Raw genomic sequence first — 22,519 nt, 5'->3', positions numbered from 1 at the left:
GACTTCAAATCCATGGATCAAAGTAGGGAGTAAAGACGGTATCCAAACTAAGCAACTAATCAAGGAGTCAATCAGCTACTCAGATGTCAAAAGCAAAATTAGAGGTTCCTCTGTTTAATGGGAAGTATTTCTGGCCTTGGACATAATTTTTGTTTTCTTCTTTTGCTTTTTGGATGAGTTCTTTCCTTTCTACAATTGTCGTTATTCAGTCACTAAGCTGTGTCTAGCACTTTGAGACCGCATGGACTGTAACACACCAAGCTTCCCTGTCTTTCACTATCTCATGGAGTTTGCTCAAATTCATGTCCACTGAGTAGTTATGCTATCCAACCAACTCATCCTCTGTCGCCACCTTTTTCTCCTTCCCTCAATCTTTCCCAGAATGAAGGTATCTTCCAATGAGTCGGCTCTTCACATCAGGTAGCCAGAGTATTGGAGCTTCAGTTTCAGCATCAGTTCTTTCTACATATGGATTGGGCACCCTGAACCAGATGAGTTGGTCATCTACAACCACTTAGTGGCTCCTACAGATACATACGTACAGAGTCTTTAAAACAGGTGAGGATATTTGCAGAGTAAAAAATGAGTACCAAGGGACCCTGCTTCCTACAGGAGTTGGGGAGGAGGACAGTAGGAAGTGTGAGTCAGAGAAGGCTCCACAGAGCAAGGTAAATATGAACCAGATCTTGTGGAACCAACTGGTTTTGTAGGGGTGGAGTGGGGGAAAACCATTAAGAAGGCAGGAGAAGCATGAATAATGTGGAGAAATTACCCCACAGAGGCTTGCTGGGGGCACTTTGGATCAATCAACAGAGTCTAAGAGCAGAATCAAGAATCTCTGTTTCATAGATAATATCATATGATATTTGTCTTTCTCTATCTGACTTACTTCATTTAGTATGATAATATCCAGATCCATCCAAGTTGCTGCAAATGGCATTATTTCACCCTTTTTAATGAGTCAGTAATATTCCATTGTATATATTAATATATACCACATCTTCTTTATCCATTCATCTGTGGATGGATATTTAGATTGCTTCCACATCCTGGCTATTACAAATAGTGCTTCAATAAACATTGGGGTGCATATATCTTTTGGAATTATGGTTTTCTCCAGATATATGCTCAGAAGTAGTATTACAGGGTCACACGGTAACTCTAATCTTTTAAGGAAAGTCTATACTGTTCTCCATAGTGGTTATACCAATTTACATTTCCACTAACAGTGAAGGAGGGTTCCCTTTTCTCCACACCCTCTCCAGCATTTATTGTTTGTAGACTTTTTGATGATGGCCATTCTGACTGGTGTGAGGTAACATCTCATTGTAGTTTTGATTTGCATTTCTCTAATAGTTAGCACTGTTGAGCATCTTTTCATGTGCTTTTTGTCTATATGTCTTTTTTTGAGAAATGTCTAGTTAGGTCGTCTGCCCATTTTTTGATTGAGTTGTTTGTTTTTCTGATATTGAGTAGCATGTGTTGTTTGCAATTTTGGAGGCTAATCCCTTGTTGGTTGCATCATTTACAAGTATTTTGTCCCATTCTGTGGGTTCTTTTTGTTTCATTTATTGTTTCCTTTGCTGTGCAGAGCAGAAACATACTCAGAGACTTAAAAAATGAACTTGTGGGTACCAGGGGGAAGGCAGAGGGAGCAATAGATTGGGAGTTTGGGATGGACATGTACACACTGCTATATTTAAAATGGATAACAAACAAAGACCTACTCTATAGCACAGGGAACTCTGCCCAATTCTCTGTAATAGCCTAAATGGAAAAAGAATTTGAAAAAGAATAGATGCATACATATATATAACTGAATCACTTTGATGTATCCCTGAAACTAACACAACGTTGTTCATCAACAAAACTTCCAATATAAAATTAAAAAAGTAAAAGAGTAAAAAGAGGAGTAATAAAAATAATTTTAATGCACATAGAAAAAAGAATCTATAACTGGATTCTTCTTTCTCTTATTTGTCCTGGTCTTAAACTTAACCTCTGTGCACAAGTGTTGTGAGCTGGAAAAATGATAGAGAGACAAAGAAGAAAAATTTGAGAACTACAGGCAATGTTTTAATTATTGGTAAGTTTATTTTCTGAAGCCTAGAGTCAAGAGAGTGTCAACTATTATGTTCCTAGTTGCTTGGCTATGAGCATGTGTAATAGTTATTTACAGATCAGAAAAAGAGGGTCAGAAAGTCTGAGACACTTAATGATTCACCATACTCTATAAGGTGTTATCATTCCATGTTCCAGCTGAAGTTCTAAGAGTTTAAATAATTCATCAACAATATCACAGCTCAATTAAGTTTGCACCAACTTGAGCAAAGGTCTCCTGACTCCTTGTTCTTTGCTCCTTTTCCTCCACACCCACTGCCTCAGGAAGTCACAGGTACACACCTTCACTCTCCCTTACTTGGAAGAAAGACACCAGTGATGGTTGTGTTGGCATTTTACAGATTCTGTTTAACTCATTAAAAATGCTGAGGTGGTGAACTTGAATCACTCCTATGTTTCCCGGTAATATTTAACCTTAAGTTAAAAGAAAACCTAGGAGATTAAAGAACATGTTATCTGGCAAGTGCATTTCACCCTCGGTGGTTATTAATTTCAGAATACATCTGAATTCCTTCTCTGCAGCATATGCTTTAGCAAAGGAACAGAGAGCTCCAGGCCAGGGTCAGATTTCAAGTTCTTATCTGTTGATACCCATAACACTACCAGAATCCTCTTTGCTGTCGACTTCTGAGATCCTTCCCAGGTACAACTTAGTGTCTGAAGTGCTACCCAAGTGCTTCTGGTCATCTTTCTCTTCACACAACCTCAGCCTCCTCTCATAGCAAAGCATATACTGTACTGAGCTTTGCTTTTGGAAAGACATCGGGTTGAGAGCAACTCTCTGGTGCCCATACATCTCAGCATGGAGGTGAAGAACTTTGCGGTTTGGGATTATGTTGTCTTTGCAGCCCTCTTTATCATTTCCTCTGGAATTGGGGTGTTCTATGCGATTAAGGAGAGAAAAAAAGCAACTTCGAGGGAGTTTCTGGTTGGTGGACGGCAAATGAACTTTGGCCCGGTGGCACTCTCCCTGACAGCCAGCTTCATGTCCGCCGTCACTGTCTTGGGGACCCCTGCTGATGTCTACCGCTTTGGAGCATCCTTTGTCCTCTTCTTCATTGCATATGCGTTAGTCATTATCCTCACATCAGAGCTCTTTCTTCCTGTGTTCTACAGATCTGGCATCACCAGCACATACGAGGTAAAACAACTACTTGCTTCTTTTTTACTTTGGGAAGAGTTGCTGTTTCCTCTCCACTTGAACAGGTCTTTTTATGATTGCTTTTTCCCTCTAATATACATCTTATGTGTATTATGTCTTAATGATAACACATGGTGGTTGCAAAACACTTATTTGCAGGATAATTACAAATCATGGCGAGAATTTATTACAGTGTTATTGGGGAAAGCTTAAGCTTTGGACATGGACATACCTGTATGCAGAGACAGCCACAGACATCTACACTTTCCATCTGTAGATTGAAAGTAACAAAGTCAAGCTCTGAGGCTATTTCAATGATTAAATGAGAATTTGTTGGTAAACACCTAAAGCACTGCCTAACTCATAGGAGATTCTCAATGAACGAGAACTGAACTTGTTCCTTGTTTTATTTTATTCTGAAAAGCACAAAGAATATTGTGTATTGTCTCTTTTTGGCTGAGAAAACTGAGATACAGATAGATGATTTAAGATTGTACAGTAGATGGTGCACTTTTAGTAAAGTGGTTCTGTTACTTAAACCAGTTACAAATATGTAACTGAGGAGATTTGAGACCATACAGATATAGGACACACAGGGATTTAGTTGAATTTAATTTACCCTTTACATATTTTTAAAACTGTAGTACCCTGATACAAAGAAACTCAGATTGTGTAAAGTATATATTTTGGAATTGCCTCTTTCTTTGTAAGAATTGGCAGTGTCAGGGGTGGGGAACAGGGCAGAAAGGATAAGTAGAGAGTTTGGGATCAACATGTACACACTGCTGTATTTAAAATGGATAACCATCTGTATAGCAGAGGGAACCCTGCTCTATGTTATGTGGTAGCCTGGAGGGGAGGGGAGTTTGGGGGAGAAAGGATACACGTATATGTATGGCTGAATCCCTTTGCTGTCCACCTGAAACTGTCACTACATTGTTGGTTGGCTATACTCCAATATAAAACAAAAAGTTTAAAAGAGAGAGAGGAAAGCATTGGCAATGTGGCATATGAGTTAAAGGCATGATCTCTAGACTCAAAAGAGTCTAGAGTTACTTGGTTTTGACTACTAGCTCTGCCACTTAACTAGCTGCATAGCTTTGGGGAAATGACTCACCTCTGTATCTGATTTTAACACACATAAAATAAGAATAATAAAAGGGTCTATCTTAAAGAATGTATGTGAGGAGTAAATGAGTTATTATAGGCAAATACTCTTAACAGAGCCTGGCAAATGGTAAATACAGAGGAAGAATTTGTATTATTATAATTATTATTCTTGTTGTTGCTACTGTCCCCAAATTTATAGTCTCAATATAGAGGCTTTAATTCATGTTTATTTGTTCATCCTCCATTTCTTGCTACCTATCTATGGATATTCTTATCAGGTTTTTTAAAGTAGAAAGGACTGAAAGGGGAGAGTTGATTTCCCCATCTCTTAAATCAGGGATGGCCTTGTGACTTACTTTGGCCAATAGAATGTGGCAGAAGTGATGTGTGAATGTGGAGCTGAAGTCTCGTGAGCTTATAGCTTCTGCCTTTGCCTTCTTGGAATGCTGTTCTGATACAGCTATGTCAGGAAGCGGATCTAGCTGGTCTCATTTCTGGAGGATGAATGGACACATAGAGGAGAACAGAGGCAGCCTGGCTAGCAGCCAACGCAATCACCAGACTTGTGAGTGAGGCCATCTTGGACTTTCTCCCACAGCTTATCTTCCCATTGATTGCAGACCCATGAGAACCTTGGGCAAACAAGTAGAGCAATCACCTACCCAGTCCTAAAAACTGTGAGAAATATTAAGTCCTTAGTTTTTAAGCCAGTGACTTTTGGGGCTGGCAATAACCAGCTGATTTAAATGCTTTAATATGCAGAAAGATTTCAAGACTAATCTATGAATGTGGGCTACTTTGTCACTATTCTCTCCCATGTCAAAGCATAAGGAATTGTTCTCACCCTCAAGTTGTAACTCAGGCTCAGCTCATTTGCAATAGCGTGCATTTTCATTATCGCCACTTGGACAATTTATAATCAGTCTCACCATGTTGTCTCCACCTCAGTTAGAGTTAGTTTCTTCTTTCTGTTATCAAACATTAATAGATCCAGTCTGTTATAATTTACCCTTAACACTAGCTTGTGGGCTACCTACTTTCTCATTTTTCTTAGTCTTCTTCTTTTTTAGTTTAAAGCACAAACTTGTTATTCTTATTTTATTATTATTTTTTGGCTGCCCTAGGTCTTCATTGTGACACATGGGCTGGCAAACAGGTTTAGTTGCCCCACAGCATGTGGGATTGAACTCGTGTTCCCTGCATTAGAAAGTGGATTCCCAACCACTGGACCACCTGGGAAGTACTTTCTTGTACTTCTTAAACTAAACTAAATAGTTTCTGAACTACATACTTCTCTCTAATCCAGATTTTTCATTATAATCCCAAGGCCACTACTTCTCTATGTCTTCTTCCATGGTGTTTTCTAAGCATTATAGATTATATATACTCTTTATTTATAAATTGCTTTCATTTTACTTCTCCTTTAAATTACATTTGTGGCATTTTAGTAATTATAGTTAAAAGTTGAGAAATTAGATGTGTATGATATCATTATTGATATCATTATTGAGTATATGATATCATTATTGAGTATTATTTCAGTATAGTAAATATTGTGACAAAATATTTGTTGTAAAATGGATGTTTAGTGTGTGATAGGGTCTGAACCACTGTTATGAGGCCTTTTTTAGACCATTTTAAGGATTGGTTTTTACTCTCAATGAGATAGGTCATTACAATGTTTGAGCAGAAGAGTGACTTGTATTTCAAGAGTATTCCTCTAGCAGGATATTATTGCTGAAGCAGAAGTCTGGTTAGGAGGCTGCTGCCATAATCTAGGCAAGAGATGACAACATTAGTGTGGAGACAGAGGGGATGACACGAGTGGAATTCTGAAAGTGGGGGGAGGAAATGCCGGGATTCTTTTACGAACTGCATGTGAGGAGTGAAACAAAAAAGAGGAGTCAAGGATGGCTTCATGTTACTTGGGCTTGAACCCGCATGAAAGTGGACCTGTTATTTCCTGAAATGGAAAGGAGTGAGGCTAGATCAGGTTTGGGGTTGGAAAATAATCCATCATGATGATAAATGTTACCTGTGCTATTTTTAGAAGCAAGCATGATGTGTGCAACTTTTCTGCTGAACTTCCATTTTTACTTTTGACCATACCCAGTATTCTTGCCTGGAAAATTCCATGGACAAAGGAGCCTGGTGAACCTCAGTCCATGGGTTTGCAAAGAGTCAGACAAAACTAAGCAACTGAACGTGCTTGCTTGCAAAGCTATACATCTACAAAGATGACCACTGGATGAGTAAGTGAGTGAATACAATCTTTCAGATGGAAAATTATGCAGTTTGAATAGTCTCTTATTATGGAGTGAGATAGTGGCAAAGCTCAAATTATAACTCAAGAAGTCTTACTTCATATATATATATATATTTTTTCTTTTTTCTTAATACTGTCTCTCTAGTTTGACCAAATTGACTGAATTTAGAAGAACTAAACTGAGTTGGTTGTTACAACCAATGGCTTTTTCTAGATTCCTATAGCAGCTTCCTTACCCTATCTCCATTTTTCAGTAACAATTTTCTGTTTGCTTTCCTAGACTTCATATGCTATCCAGCCAATACCATATATTTTGGGTTTTGTTACATTTCTCAACTTCTGACATCACTTTTTATGTCAATTATCTATTGATGTGTAATATACCACCCCAAAATAAATTTCTTAAAACAACAATTATATTTGTTCACAGTTCAGTGGATCAGTAATCTGATCTAAGCTCAAGAAGTTCATTTAAGACAGTCAGGTTCTTCTTCTGGTCTACCTTGGGGCTGTCTATCCAGATGTTCAAGCTGGTTTTAGAAAAGGCAGAAGAACCAGAGATCAAATTGCCAACATCCGCTGGATCATCAAAAAAGCAAGAAAGTTCCAGAAAAACATATATTTCTGCTTTATTGACTATGCCAAAGCCTTTGACTGTGTGGATCACAATAAATTGTGGAAAATTCTGAAAGAGATGGGAATACCAGACCACCTGACCTGCCTCTTGAGAAACCTATATGCAGGTCAGGAAGCAACAGTTAGAACTGGACATGGAACAACAGACTGGTTCCAAATAGGAAAAGGAGTACGTCAAGGCTGTATATTGTCACCCTGCTTATTTAACTTCTATGCAGAGTACATCATGAGAAACGCTGGGCTGGAGGAAGCACAAGCTGCGATCAAGATTGCTGGGAGAAATATCAATAACCTCAGATATGCAGATGACACCACCCTTATGACAGAAAGTGAAGAGGAACTAAAAAGCCTCTTGATGAAAGTGAAAGAGGAGCGTGAAACAGTTGGCTTAAAGCTCAACATTCAGAAAACTAAGATCATGACATCCGGTCCCATCACTTCATGGGAAATAGATGGGGAAAGAGTGGAAACAGTGTCAGACTTTTTTGGGGGGGAGGCTCCAAAATCACTGCAGATGGTGACTGCAGCCATGAAATTAAGAGACACTTACAACAAAGGTCCGTCTAGTCAAGGCTATGGTTTTTCCAGTAGTCACGTTTGGATGTGAGAGTTGGACTGTGAAGAAAGCTGAGTGCTGAAGAATTGATGCTTTTGAACTGAGGTGTTGGAGAAGACTCTTGAGAGTCCTTTGGACTGCAAGGAGATCCAACCAGTCCATTCTAAAGGAGATCAGCTCTGGGTATTCTTTGGAAGGAATGATGCTAAAGCTGAAACTCCAGTACTTTGGCCACCTCATGTGAAGAACTGACTCATTGGAAAAGACTCTGCTGCTGGGAGGGATTGGGGGCAGGAGGAGAAGTGGACGACAGCGGATGAGATGGCTGGATGGCATCACAGACTTGATGGACATGAGTCTGAGTGAACTCCGGGAGTTGGTGATGGACAGGGAGGCCTGGCATGCTGCAATTCATGGGGTCACAAAGAATCGGATACGACTGAGCAACTGAACTGAACTGAATTCCTTGGAAGGACAGTTATGACCAACCTAGATGGCATATTAAGAAACAGACATTACTTTGCCAACAAAGGTCGGTCTAGTCAAGGCTATGGTTTTTCCAGTGGTCATGTATGGATGTGAGAGTTGGACTATATGTAAAGAAAGCTGAGCACTGAATAATTGGTGCTTTTGAACTGTGGTGTTGGAGAAGACTCTTGAGAGTCCCTTGGACTGCAAGGAGATCCATCCAGTCCATCCTAAAGGAGATCAGTCCTGGGTGTTCATTGGAAGAACTGATGCTGAAGCTGAAACTCCAATACTTTGGCCACCTCGTGCGAACAGTTGACTCATTGGAAAAGACCCTGATGCTGGAAAGATTGAGGGCAGGACATGAAGGTGATGACAGAGGATGAGATGGTTGGATGGCACCACTGACTCAGTGGACATGGGTTTAGATGGACTCCGGGAGTTGGTGATGGACTGGGAGGCCTGGCGTGCTGAGATTCATGGGGTCGCAGAATTGGGCACGACTGAGAGACTGAACTGAACTGACTGATGTGACTGCCATCAGCTAGTGCTTTGGCTCATTGGTCTAGGCAAACTCAAATGGGACAACTTGTATAATAGCATATCAGATTTGGTCTCATCTTACAGTAGGCTATCCTTGACTCTTAATGTTATGCGAGAAGAATCTCTGTCAACAAGAAGGTACAGCTTATCACACAAGCAATTCTGCAGTCTCCACTTGAATCATATTTCTTATTAATAGAAATATCACTGTCCTAAGTTGCATTCTCCCAGAAGCAAATCCTGAGACAAGGAGTTGTATGCAAGTCATTTTTGGGGGAAATGATTTTATTAAACTATCAGTAGGCCAGTGGCAAGTAAGACATGGAAAAAAAGCCAATGTTTTTGAGCAGGTTGTTAACCATGTGCAACTGAGGTTCCATCTCATTGGGGATCTCAGGAAGACAGTATAGGTCACATATCAGGGTTGGCCTCACTGAGATGGAAATTACCAGGACTTGGGGGGTTCAACTTCCTTTTATCATTGGCTTTCAGCAGTTCTAGTCTGTCCTGGGGAAGGGCTAAGATAAAGCCCTCAAGCAGATAATCACAGAACACTTAGATGCCATCAAGGTGTACTGGGACAGAGAATGCAATGAACTACAAGGGTCATACGGTCACTAAGATCCCATATATTCCTGTCCCTGCACTTGGTATTATCATCCACTGTGTTGTTAGGTCATACAAGTGTCAATTTTAGAGAGGGGGAGCCATGGTTTAGTGCAATAATCTAATCTTTCCAAGGACATGTAATCTGAACCCAAGTTGTCCACAACATAAAAGCTTTGTTCTGTTTTTTTATCCTGTGATAGCTGAGACTTTCAGATCCTTCCTCAGTGACTTCTTTACTTCTTTAAAAATATTTCCCTTGTACATGGTACCCTCATTCACACATCCACCTGACTCTTAGTATACTGAATGCATCGTCTGAAGAAAGATGGGATGAAAATAAGGCAGTTCTTTCTTTGGGGGAATAGTAGAGCAGGTAAACTGAGAGATGTGGATTAGTGTGAAATCGAGTGACAATTCTGCCAAGAGGAGTCTTTTTTAGGGTTTTAAAGAAGGTCCCATCTTAAGGCATCAAACAACTCTTACTTATGTATTATTTCTAGGAAAAAGGAGTGGTTAATTCCAGGTTTAATCAAAATGATTTTTTCTTAAATTAGATAACAATTATTACCAATTAAAAATTACTACCAAGAATTACTACTAAGATATTAAATCCTCAACTATTTGCTACTTTTAACATTTATTTTGTTCATTCAATGCATGTTTATTGTGCACTGGAATTCAAATAGTAGCGCCTTCTAGAGTAGGAATTCTAGGAATTCAGGAATACTTTTGGTGACCCCCAACAGTAAATCAGATACATCTATTTAGTATGTTCATAGCTCCCTGTAGCTTTTCTTCTAGTACATACCATCACTGTAACTTTATTGCTATAAATTTAGTAGTCTTCTCCTCTCATTTGTAAAGTCCTTTGGGTCATGAACTATATAATATTTGCTATCATTGTAAGTCAGAATGCAATATGGAAGACAAGGGATAAATATTTGTTAAATGAATACATGAAAGATGAAGATAAAGTGAAAAAATTGGATATTGTTACATGCACAAGGGAAAATAAGTGGTAGACTGGAAGATGCATATACCTCCCTCCAGAAACGGTCTTCCCAGTGCTCAGTAGTAAAGGAGCCACCTGCCAAGCAGAAGATACCGATTCTATCCTTGGGTCTGGAATATTCCCTGGAGGAGCAAAAAGCAACCCACTCCAGTATTCTTGCCTGGGAAATCGCATGAACCAAGAAACCTGGCAGGCTACAGTCCATGCTGTCACAAAGAATCAGACACAATTTAGCAGCTAAACTACCACCACCACTCTCCAAAAGGGATAATAAATGTCCTAATGCCAGGAATCTGTAACTACTACCTTATATGGTTTTAAAAAAGAGAACCTTGCAAAATTATTAAATTAAGAATCTTGAGATAGAGGGATTATCCTGATTTAACCAGGCAGTGCTTAAGTACAATCATATTTATAAGAGGGAGGCAGAGGAACACTTGTCAGACAAAGAGAAAGCAATGTGACTACAGAGGCAGAAACTGGAGTGATGATGTTAGAAGTTAAGGAATGCCTGCAGCCACCAAAACTCCTAAGATGCAAGAAGTAGATTCTTCCTTAAGACCTCCAGAGGGAGCAGAGCCCAGCCAACACCTTGATTTTGGTCCAGTGAAATTGATTTTGAATTTCTGACTTCCAGAACTGTAAGAAAACACATTTCTGTTGTTTAAAGTCACCACATTTGTGATAGTTTGTTACAGTGGCTGTAGGAAATGAATACTGTAAAATATGTGATGTGTGCACACAGGCGTGCTCAATCAAGTCCAACTCTTTGCAACCCATGGACTGTAGTCAGTCAGGCTCCTCCGTCCATGGGATTTTCCAGGCAAGGATATTGAAGTGGGTTGCTATTTCCTTTTCTAGAGGTCTTCCCAACCCAGGGATCAAACCTGCATCTCTTGCATCTCCTGTATTGGCAGGTGGACTCTTTACCACTGTGCCACCTGGGAAGCCTATAAAATATGGGAATCCAACACAAAAATCCAAGGTAGCTGTTTATCAAGTGCTAAAGAAGTTTAGTTTAATTGCCTTAAGAGTTCGGAGGGGAAAGTATGAGTAGGAACAGGAATGGCAATCAGGCTCTCGTTTTTGAAAGATGACTAATAATCGGTGAATTTTGAGGATTGGGGGTGGGGGGAGGCTCTCTTGCACTGAAAAATCTTCCTACACAGAAGAGAAATCTGCAGAGTACAAAGCATGCTGGCTGAACAATACATAGAGATTTTATGTACACAGTAAATCAGGTGAGGGCTAGTGATGCTGAGATGGGAAGGGTGTGGATCAGATAGTAGAGGGTTTAGAATGGAAAGCCTGGATGTGCATTTTGTTTTTTCAGTGAAACCTTTGAGGAAAAGTGTGATGTGACCAGTGTTCTGCTTTAGGAGAATCACTGTGGCAGGTGTGTGGTTGATGGAATGGGTGGGCATGATTTGGAGAGAGCTTGAAGGAAATGGCAACCCACTCCAATATTCTTGCTTGGAAAATCCTATGGACAGAGGAGCCTGGTAGCCTACAGTCCATGGGGTCGCAAAGAGTTGGACACGACTGAGCGACTTCATTCATTTCCTAGAGAGCTCAGATAGAGCGTTACTGCATTGATCTGGGCAAGAGGTAAGCAAGGCCTGAGCTGAATCTGGGGGCAGGGTGGCTAGAAAAGGAAATAATGGCTTTAGTACATCTAGTAGGAAGAGCCCTGGGGAGAGAGCCAGGAGACCTTTTAATTGAAGCAATAATAATTTAAAAATTTAAAAAAGTATTTATCTTCTCTTACCATCATGTGAAGTTTGAGCAAAAACTGAGCTTTAATACATCTTTGACTTTAAACAATCCAAATTTCTCTCCCTTTCTTTCAAGTTCAAATAGGGTAAAATCATGTTATAAAGCTAAGTATTAAACTCAGAGAAATACCAAGAAAAAGCAAACCTTCTTAGCAGCCTTTAAATAAAACTTGCTGATTTTTTGCATGTCCTTCTCTTTGTTCTTTCTAGTACTTACAACTACGATTCAACAAACCAGTTCGCTATGCAGCCACAGTCATCTACATTGTGCAAACGGTAAGGAGGAAGGGCTGCTGCAGAGGTGGGTTGTGGGGTGGCAGGAATGGGTTTATTTCAAGAAGCAATTAACACAGTTAAAGGAAAGATTCAACACTAAGAAGAAACTACTGTCTTCCAAGGATAGTGTTTTCAAAATATGTGATTTTATAGAGGGATTTCCACATTTCACAGACTTCATATATCTGTATAAATAGTACCAAATACATATCATAAACCACCAAGGGGGCAAAAAAGCATTTTCTTAAATTAATTGTGAACTCTTATTTAACTAGTACAAGTTGCTTTTAATATGAAATGGTCTGGTAACTGTTTTTTTTTTTTTTTTTTTTGCTAGTTTAGCTGTGCTGAACCAGAAATGCTCATTTCTGGTTCAACACAGAAATGAGTTAGTTTCTGAAAATTAGTTTAAAATTATACTCTCAAACCAACACTCCCACATCCCCTTTTGGACTCTTCTCCTACCTCCTTGGTTCTAGGGTATCCTCTTGCTGCCCACAGCTGCCTGTGGGATAGCTTCGATGCAGTTCAATGACTCACCAAGAACTTTCTACTATAAGATAACCTTCTTCCATTTCTAAATTAAAACTTCCATCAGTGACTGAAGGATTTAAGAGCAAGAAAACGGGGAAAATAATGCTCCTTAACCTGTCCATGGCCTTTTAAAACTCTCTCATGGATCTCTAAATGGTGAAATCTCATTTAAAACTATATGGGACCAGACCCACTTCTGTCAGTGTAGTGGCCTCCAGTTCTGGAAGTTTGAAGATATGCCCATAAAGGAGGTTGCCCATGTTGCTAGTTTTCCCTGCAAGGTGCTCTCCTCATAGATTATTCCATCTCCACTCTAAAGTCTGTGTTTCAGCAAACTGCTAAAATGTGTTTGTGTCATGGTGATATATGTATGACGGGGCAGTGGAAGGGCGAGTCAAAAATTGAACCCTATTTTCATATCCTTTAGAAATACAGCAGCTGTAGCCATAAAATCTCAAAATGTATAGCCATTTTAAAAGTCCAACAGCCTTCCTCTATCTCATGCTTATTAGCTTTTTTGCAAATTAGTTACAGTTGCCAAGGACTTCAAAATGAGAGTGTGAGGGAATGAAATGTTTGGAACAAGTTGGAGGAAGTGTAGTGCTAAGGTCATAAGGAAATTTTTTAGGAAGGTTTCCTTTCCATGTCTTTCTATTCACTGTTCACCTGATTCTTGTCTCTCCACCAGATTCTCTACACGGGAGTGGTGGTGTACGCTCCTGCTCTGGCCCTCAATCAAGGTGAGTTAGCCACACTCTCTTGTGCTTTCCACCATTTTCATACCTGCGTTGCTACCTTGAGAAATGTATGCACAAAATCTTGTTGGGAAGACATTCCTGTGGTTAGAATACTATGAATTACTGTAGTTGTCACAACATAAAGCTCTAAAAGTTGAACATTGAAAATAATGTGAATAGTTACTTGGCTTTATCCACGTGGTTTCAAACATCCAATTTGATTGTCATTCGTTTTCTAATCATTGAAGTAACGACAAATTTTTTTGAGGTTTGGTTGATTTACAACATTGTATTAGATTCAGGTGTACATCAAAGTCAGTTTTATGTATATTTTTCAGTTATTTTCCATTATAGGTTATTATAAGATATAGAACATGGTTCCCTGTGCTAAATCTTTGTTGTTGATCTTTTTCAATCTTTTTCAGGTATAGCAGTTTAGAAATAGTATTAGAAATCCTGTGTGTGTGTGTTAGTCACTCAGTTGTGCCCTGTTCTTTGTGACCCATGGACTGTAGCTCACCAGGATCCTCTATCCATGGCATTCTCTAGTCAAGAATACTGGAATGGATTGTCATTCCTTTTCCAGGGAAACTTCCCAACCCAAGGATCAAACCTGGGTCTCCTGAATTGCAGGCAGATTCTTTCCCATCTGAGCTACCATTTATCCCTACTCCCCTATCCCTATCTCCCCTTTGGTAACCATAAGTTGACAGTTTTGTATTCTATACAAACAACGTAAATAAGGTCATCTATAACATATGGTCCTTTCTCAGTAATCTCATGAAGAGGATACTCTGGATACATGAGTAACAGGTATTTGTAGTAATTATTTTAAGATTTACACTTGACCTTGTTGAAAGAATAGAATCCCAGGGGGAAAAAAGGAAAGCAAAAGCAAAAGAAATTTCATAATGATATCTATAATATTAGAAGTCCTCAATATTCAATTTAATCATGTTATGTGCTTATACTGAAAAATATTTATTCACAGTCATTGTTGAGGTGGTTTGAAAGTATGCAGACTTTGTTAAGAAAAGCAAACAAATAATGAAATGTTTGGTACAGAGATTGGACTAACTTTTTTAAGAAAAACAAACAAATAAACAAACAGAGATTGGGAACTCCAGAATCTTAAGAGAAAAAATTTGGCTTATAACATTACATGAAAATTACGGACTGGGTTTCTGCTGCTCAGTCGTTTTAGCTGTGTCTAACTCTGTAACCCTATGGACCGTAGCCCACCAGGCTCCTCTGTCCTTGGGATTCTCCAGGCAAGAATACTGGAGTGGGTTGCCATGCCCTCCTCCAGGGAATCTCCCCAGCCCAGGGATGGAATCCATGTCTCCTATGTCTCCTGCACTGCAAGTGGATTCTTTACTGATGAACCACTGGGGAAGTCCCATGGACTGGATTGAGTTATAATAATATAATAAAATAATCTCTATCAGACGTGATAAAATTTAATTTAATTTTATCACCTCTAATTTGACTTTCATTTGCCCACAAAGAATACAGACAAGAATATTGTGACTTTTTTCTCATAAAGTTTGTTCTTTTACTGTCCTTAAAGGAACTTCTTTCAATATTTTTTTCTCTTTTCGTAGTGACTGGGTTTGATCTCTGGGGCTCTGTGTTTGCAACAGGAATCGTTTGCACATTCTACTGTACCCTGGTATGTATCTAGCTGTGAAAAAGTATTTAGCACTACTTCCTAATATGGGATAAGGGCAAATTTCCAACAACAAAGCATCTAAGTATAGCAGAAATTGCTATTTTTCAATTAAATAGAAATATGCTGCCTTATCTGTAACAGTTTTCTGAGGAAATCCTTTTTATTTAAAATCCTTTTCCATATCAACCATTAGTAGAATTTGAGCTCTGGGCCTATTTGAGAGAGCCATGAGTAAAAGAAGATTTAAGGACAGAAATATCTCCCTGCTTGAAGGTGAGGTGGCTATATGCAACTACTGAGGAAAAAAAAAATGTGCTCATTAACAGTGTTAGGTAGCCTTAGGTAACATTTATATTGGGTTGGCCAAAAAGGTCATTTGGGTTTTTCTGTAACATCTTATGGAAAAGCTAAACAAATTTTTGACCAACCAGTACTTCATTGACTACTGGTTAAGGAATACAAAATGTACCAATGAACAACCAATGATGGCTGGTATTTTGGAAACTTGAGGATTCCACACCTTGATTTTGTCTCATTGATGGATAAGCTTGGACTACATTTAACATTTGGCTTTACACATGCTTAGTTTGAATCAAGGAACTTGGGTGGTACTGGAAATTATATTTATGAAATTGTTACAATTAGTTTAGTTCAACAAATATTCATTGAGCACCTATTATTTGTCATGCCCTATAATAGGAATCTTTATTCTTATGAACCATTGATACCGTACTTGCTAAGTCACTACAGTCGTGTCCAACTCTTTGTGATCTCATGAACTGTAGCCTGCCAGGCTCCACTGTCCATGGGATTCTTTAGGCAAGAATACTAGAATGGGTTGCCATACCCTCCTCCAGGGGATCGTCCCAACCCAGGGATGGAAACCGAGTCTGCATTGCAGGCAGATTCTTTATCATCTGAGCCACCAGGGAACCCTTATTGGTACTATCCATTCAGTCCAGTTCAGTTGCTCAGTTGTGACCGACTCTTGGCGACCCCATGGACTGCAGCATGCCAGGCCTCCCTGTCCATCACCAACTCCCGGAGTTTACTCAAACTCACGTCCATTGAGTCAATGATGCCATCCAACCATCTCATCCCCTGTCGTCCCTTTCTTCTCCTGCCCTCAATCTTTCCCAGCATCAAGGTCTTCTCCGATGAGTCAGTTCTTCACATCAGGTGGCCAAAGTATTGGAGTTTCAGCTTCAACATCAATCCTTCCAATGAATATTCAGGACTGATTTCCTTTAGGATGGACTGGTTGGATCTCCTTGTATTGGTCCTATATATGGAGCTTATAAGTAACTAGTTAAGAATATGGCAATGGTTCCCAGATAGTCGGATTGTCTTTCCTCCTTTATAGAGAAAAATTAAGTAATTGATATATTATCATATAGTATTTTGATATAGCATACAGTCCATGCATTTTGGCCTTGTGTGCATATCACCTTTTTTTTAAACATATGTTATGATAATATACAATTTAAAAATGTTCCTATCTCTTTTTTCATATCTGTAAATCGCATCTTGTCTTTACACTGCAAAGTTTCATCTTTTTTTCCATTCCATTCTCACTACCATACTTCTGTTCCAGACACACATCTCCTTTTGCTGTCGTTCAGTCCCTAAGTCAAGTCTGACTCTGCGAATCCATAGAGTACAGCACAGCAGGCTTCCTTTTCCTTCGCTATCTCCTGGAGCTTGCTCAAATTTATGTCCATTGAGATGGTGATGCTATCTAACTATCTCATCCTGAACTTCCCAGGTGGTGCAGTGGTGAAGTGTGCACCTACCAAGCAGAATCCAGCCCTGGGTTGAGAAGATCCCCTGGAGAAGGAAATGGCAACCCATTCCAATATTCTTGCCCAGAAAATCCCAGGACAGAGGAGCCTGGAGGGCTACACTCCATGAGACTGCAGAAAGTTAGACACGACTGAGCATACACACATCCCCTACCTAATTTGAAAATGGGCTTCTACTGTGTACATGTCTGGCCATACGTAACAGATCAGTGGCTTCAAAGTATTTGCTTGTAGGAAGATAACTAGATGCGTTGCCAGGGACATGAAAGGCAGACTTCTTAGCAACAGTGATGGAAGCCAGAGCAGTGAAACAATATCTTCAAAGCACTGAAAGAAACAATTGTCATTTACAACTGTGTATTCAGCAAAACTATCTTTCAGCAGAACTATCAACTGTCAAGAACTAAGACAAATTACCATTAACATATCTTCCCCAAAGAATAACCTAAAGGAAGTATTGTGGGAAGAAATAAAATTCTCTGGATTTTGATGGAAAAAAAGACAAAAATATAATAATGAACATTTAGTAAGTCTAGTCAAACAATTTTTGGTGCTTAATGATAATAATAATTTTATAGTGTGGTATAATTTATATAATGTTAAATAATATAATTTATAATATTAAAATGTAATAACAATAATTATATGTGATTTAGGGATTAAGAAAAAGAATAATTTCATTTAGACATCAATAGCATGTAAATCAGGGAGAGAGCACTTAGATTTAAAAATGCTTTAATCCTTGAATTGTTGGAGATTAAGACATTTTAAAAACTTAGACTTTAAATGAAAAATCCATGGCACAATTTCAAGGGGACCCATTTAAATAAAACAGTCAAATTAGAAAAAGGGAATTAAAACAAAGTGAAAAAATAAAAAAACACCCTCAGCTGATTTAAGCAAAAGGAAAAAAAATATATAGAAAAAGTAGAACAAATAGCAAAAAGATGTCAGAAACAAGTCTGGATATTTTAAAAATCACAATAAACAAAAATAAGCTAAATGTACTACCTCTTAATTGATTTTAGTGCTCCCCTCCAGCCTGCATACCTCTGTCAGCCTAATCTTCTTCAAACATGCATCTCTTCATGCCACTTGACTGACCTAATTCTCTCTTTGCTTTGCATTGTTCACAGGATAAAGTGTAAGCTTCTTAGACTAGTGTTGAAAATCTTTCTGTCTGTGAGTCAGTCTGCCCAATTTGATTTATCCTCACCACACCTCTATTCCATCCTCTCTGGCCAGGCTGCAGGTCTTCAAAGTCTCACCAAAACAATGGCTCATCTATCTAACACTTGCTCATATTGCAGTCTCTTTACTCTGATAATCCCATGGATGTATAGCATAGCTAAGATAATCAGTGGACAGTGGAAGATATTTTAAAAATAATAAGAAGAAATAATTCCTGCCATCCAGGAGTTTGCAATCTAGTGAGGTAAACAGTCGGCAACATAAAACAACACAGGCTGATTCAATACCTAAGTGACACTCGAGATACAATTAGGATTATATATGAGTGGTATGTGGGTAGGTGTGTTTCTTGCTATATGAAGGAGTCATAAAAATCAGAGAAATTTTCATGCTAGCTATAATCTGCCTTTTGATGCACATTTGATAAAGTGGTTTGTTCTCTTGCCCCAGGTCTAGCTTAAGTTCAGGTTTATACATACTTTTGTATAACCCATGCCAAATAGCCTCTGAAAGGATGTCTTTGGCATTGGTCTTTGTATCACCAAAATCTGATATTTTGATTTGGATTTGGAAGGGTTTTATCGCCTTTAAAGAAAATCAAAATACCACTACTTAGGAGGAGTAAGAGATTGAATATCCTTCCAATCAGAAATTGAACAGAATATGCAAATACAATGTATCTGGAAGGGACTTTTATGTCTATTTTTTAAACTCATTTTAATTTTAATTACACAAGAATGATGAGACAAATCCAATGTCTTCTTTCTTCTCAAGATAAAGATGAAACCTGTCATCTTTTCATAGAAGTTCTTGACACTCTGGAGGAGTAACTGAGGATAATAATTCTATTTTTCAGTGTTAAAAATATCACATCCTTTCATTCCCATAGTGCTTATTCATTTTCAAAGTACTTTAAAAATATATCATTTCATTTAATCTTTCCTAGTTTGTGCATTCCACCTTCGCCATGGTCCTAAAAGATTCTCCAGCAGCCTCTTTCTTTCTTTTCTTCTTGCCCACATAGTTCCAACTAGAATTGTACATTGGAGTCACCTGGGGGGGCTTTCAGAAACACTTAGAACTGTCCCAACCCAGACCTCAATTTATTCTGAATTCCTGGGAATGGGGCTCAGACATTGTTTTTTGTTTGTGTGCTTTTAAATTCCCCAAGTGACTCTAAAGAGGATCCAGATTTGATAATAACTGCTCTAACCACTTGCTCAATCACCCTCTCCTGAAATCTCCTGTTAGAGTCACCCTCCTGACACTCTGGTTTGTTCATCTCACTATTTGATCTTTCTCCAGCTCTTAAAACACTTTTCTCCATGAATGTATTAAATCTATCATTCCTTTCTAGTTCTTTTCTTTTTTTTTTCAGTAGCCTACTATCTCAGTTTCCCCAAATTTATTCACTAAATTTACAAAAATAAAGCTCAAGTTGTACAAGCCAGACACAAGTGATTATCCTCAATAAATGGCACATAAAAGGTGTTCAGTGACTGTGAAAGGAAGGAAGAAGGAAATAATGAAAGGAAGGAAGAGAGGGAGGGAAAAGACAGAAAGAAAGATGTCTAGCAGATAGCAAAGAGGTTGTGCAGAAATGGAAGAGTTTGAGTCTTCCTAAAGAACTCACATCCATTCTCTTCATTTCAGGGAGGATTAAAAGCAGTAGTGTGGACCGATGCATTTCAGATGGTTGTCATGATTGTGGGCTTCTTAACGGTTCTCATTCAAGGATCAACCCATGCTGGTGGATTACACAGTGTATTAGAAAAAGCGGAAAATGGATCTCGATTAAATATATTTGAGTATGTCCAATGCTACTTTTTCTTGTTTTATAAAGATTTAGCTGTATGACCTCATCAACTAAAATAATATTTGGGTATCAAAGGAATGTGTTTGCTCACTCATTTCTCTCTGCTTCATAGCTTTGATGTAGATCCTCTCAGAAGGCACACTTTTTGGACAATCTCAGTGGGAGGAACCTTTACATGGCTTGGGATCTATGGAGTTAATCAGTCGACCATCCAGCGATGCATCTCTTGCAAAACAGAAAGGCATGCCAAGCTGTAAGTTATTAATAAACATTTTTATGTTTTCTTCTCTGCCCTTCTTGGGTATTTATATGCTTTGAGTGTGTATATAAGTGTGTAAAAGAGAGAAAAAAGTGAAGATTCGTTTAACCCTTTCAATAATTTTTTGAGGCAGGCATGACCATTCCCTTCTCCACGAGGAAGTGGCAGGGCTGGGATTTGAACTTTTTTTTTTCGTTTGCCTTTGCTCACTGTCACTTGTTGCTTTCATTTTTTTTGAGAAATTACTAGGTTAAATTAGGTGCTGTGGGAGACAATGCAAAGATAAGGAGCACCTATGTTTTACTTACAGTTTCGGTGATGAGTTGGTTCTCATCACTATTTCCATTCACCATGTGGTCTTTTCAACTAGCATCTTTATTTTGATGGATTTACCATAAAAGTTTCCAAGGAGGTTAAGAGAATAAAACACAAGGTAATGAGGCAATCATAACAGGATTTTAGTGGCTCCAACTCCTGCCAGGATAATCAGTAACCAGTTTTACCAGGCCGCTTACTCTAAAGAACACCACAGAGTCACAACTTGTTAAGCCTTTTTTAAACCATGCAAGTCATCCCACTCTTGAGAGTGGAGACCAAATGAAGTTACACACTGTTTTGTTTTGTTTTGTTTTTCGCAAAGCTGGACTAAAATTGCATTGAAAATAAGCATTTCATCCTCATTGCTGCTATCCAAAGTTCCAGCCTCTGCAGACTTGTCAGGATGCCCTTAACTTCTTTTGGAATGAGAAACAGTCTCTATAAATATTTCCACAGCTGATTATAAAGACTTTAAGTGCATAGTCTCTTATTTAGATGGAATGAAAGATGCAAGTAAATGATCATGGTTCAACATTTTGTGACTTGAATTACAAAAGGGAATATATTACTTATATAGTTCACGTACCCTCAGGAGGAAGAAGTGAATATGTTGCTTACTATTCTATCATTTCACATCTTATTACAATAAATAATATTAAACTCTCTATGCATGTTATCATCACTTTATCAAATAGTTGAATTGCTTAAAATGTGAAAGTGAAGTCGCTCAGTCGTGTCCGACTCTTTGTGACCCCATGGACTGTAGCCCACCAAGCTCCTCCGTCCATGGGATTCTCCAGGCAAGAATACTGGAGTGGGTTGCCATTTCCTTCTCCAGGGGATCTTCCGACCCAGGGATCGAACCCAGGTCTCCCTGGGTTGCAGGCAGACAGGGTTGCATTGCAGGCAGAAGCTTTAATCTCTGAGCCACCAGGGAAGCCCAAGATCAAAAGTAATTTTGATCTTAAAATTCATATAAAATTAGAATTTATTTAAAATTCTGCATTAAAATAAACTAGAGGATATCTGATAGGGGAAGAATCCTTAGATGAAATAAATAATAATTCTCTGTTACAGAAAGGGTTTTTTTGGTCTTATGTGCTTGTGTTATACCATTTATTCTTGTGAACATGACCAATTTCTTCTTATTACTATAATAGTACCTAAAAGTTAGGAAATGTACTTTTTTCATCATATTCCCCACAAGTCTAAGAATGATGCTTTGTGCTTATTAAATATTTATTACTTATTTAATAAAGCAATGCTTCAAGAAGGTGATGCTTATATATGTGAGTGTATAAGCATATAAATGGATACATATATACATAGGAACTTTTATGTGTGTGTGTGTGTGTGTGTGTGTGTGTGTAGGCGTGTGTGTGTGTAGTAGTGTATGTGTATACTCCTGTAAGTGTACTTGTGTTTGTGTATCTTGCAGTCTCATTTAGTGGACTGGTTTAAATTAAGCAATCCATTCATAATAGTTTCTTGGAATTTGTTACATTAATATTTGATGCATATGAAAACTGTCAGAAAAGGAGAGATACTCATAAAGGAAGAAATATGTATAATTTCCTAAGCATTTAAGATCACCATTCTTGGTTTGACCCATCCCCACTCCCATGGAGGGATCAGAACTATGGTAGGAATTTTGTTAGAATAAGGAAAGATGAAAAA

General features: G+C 38.5%; 1 protein-coding gene across 1 annotated transcript in view; it reads left to right on the top strand.

Annotated features, from left to right (window-relative positions):
- Positions 1-2,634: 2,634 nt before the first annotated feature.
- Positions 2,635-22,519, top strand: part of SLC5A12 (solute carrier family 5 member 12) — a 52,870-nt gene continuing 32,985 nt past the window's right edge. Inside the window, exons 1-6 of the mRNA XM_040258896.1 lie at positions 2,635-3,262; positions 12,448-12,513; positions 13,736-13,787; positions 15,389-15,456; positions 20,103-20,257; positions 20,378-20,518. Of these exons, the coding sequence (XP_040114830.1) occupies positions 2,924-3,262; positions 12,448-12,513; positions 13,736-13,787; positions 15,389-15,456; positions 20,103-20,257; positions 20,378-20,518 (821 nt within the window). The 5' untranslated portion in view covers positions 2,635-2,923. The remainder of the gene's footprint in view (positions 3,263-12,447; positions 12,514-13,735; positions 13,788-15,388; positions 15,457-20,102; positions 20,258-20,377; positions 20,519-22,519) is intronic.

This window comes from Oryx dammah, unplaced genomic scaffold (genome assembly GCF_014754425.2).
Source record: "Oryx dammah isolate SB20612 unplaced genomic scaffold, SCBI_Odam_1.1 HiC_scaffold_17, whole genome shotgun sequence".
NCBI classification, from domain to species: Eukaryota; Metazoa; Chordata; class Mammalia; order Artiodactyla; family Bovidae; genus Oryx; species Oryx dammah.
This window is presented reverse-complemented; position numbering and strand designations above follow the sequence as displayed.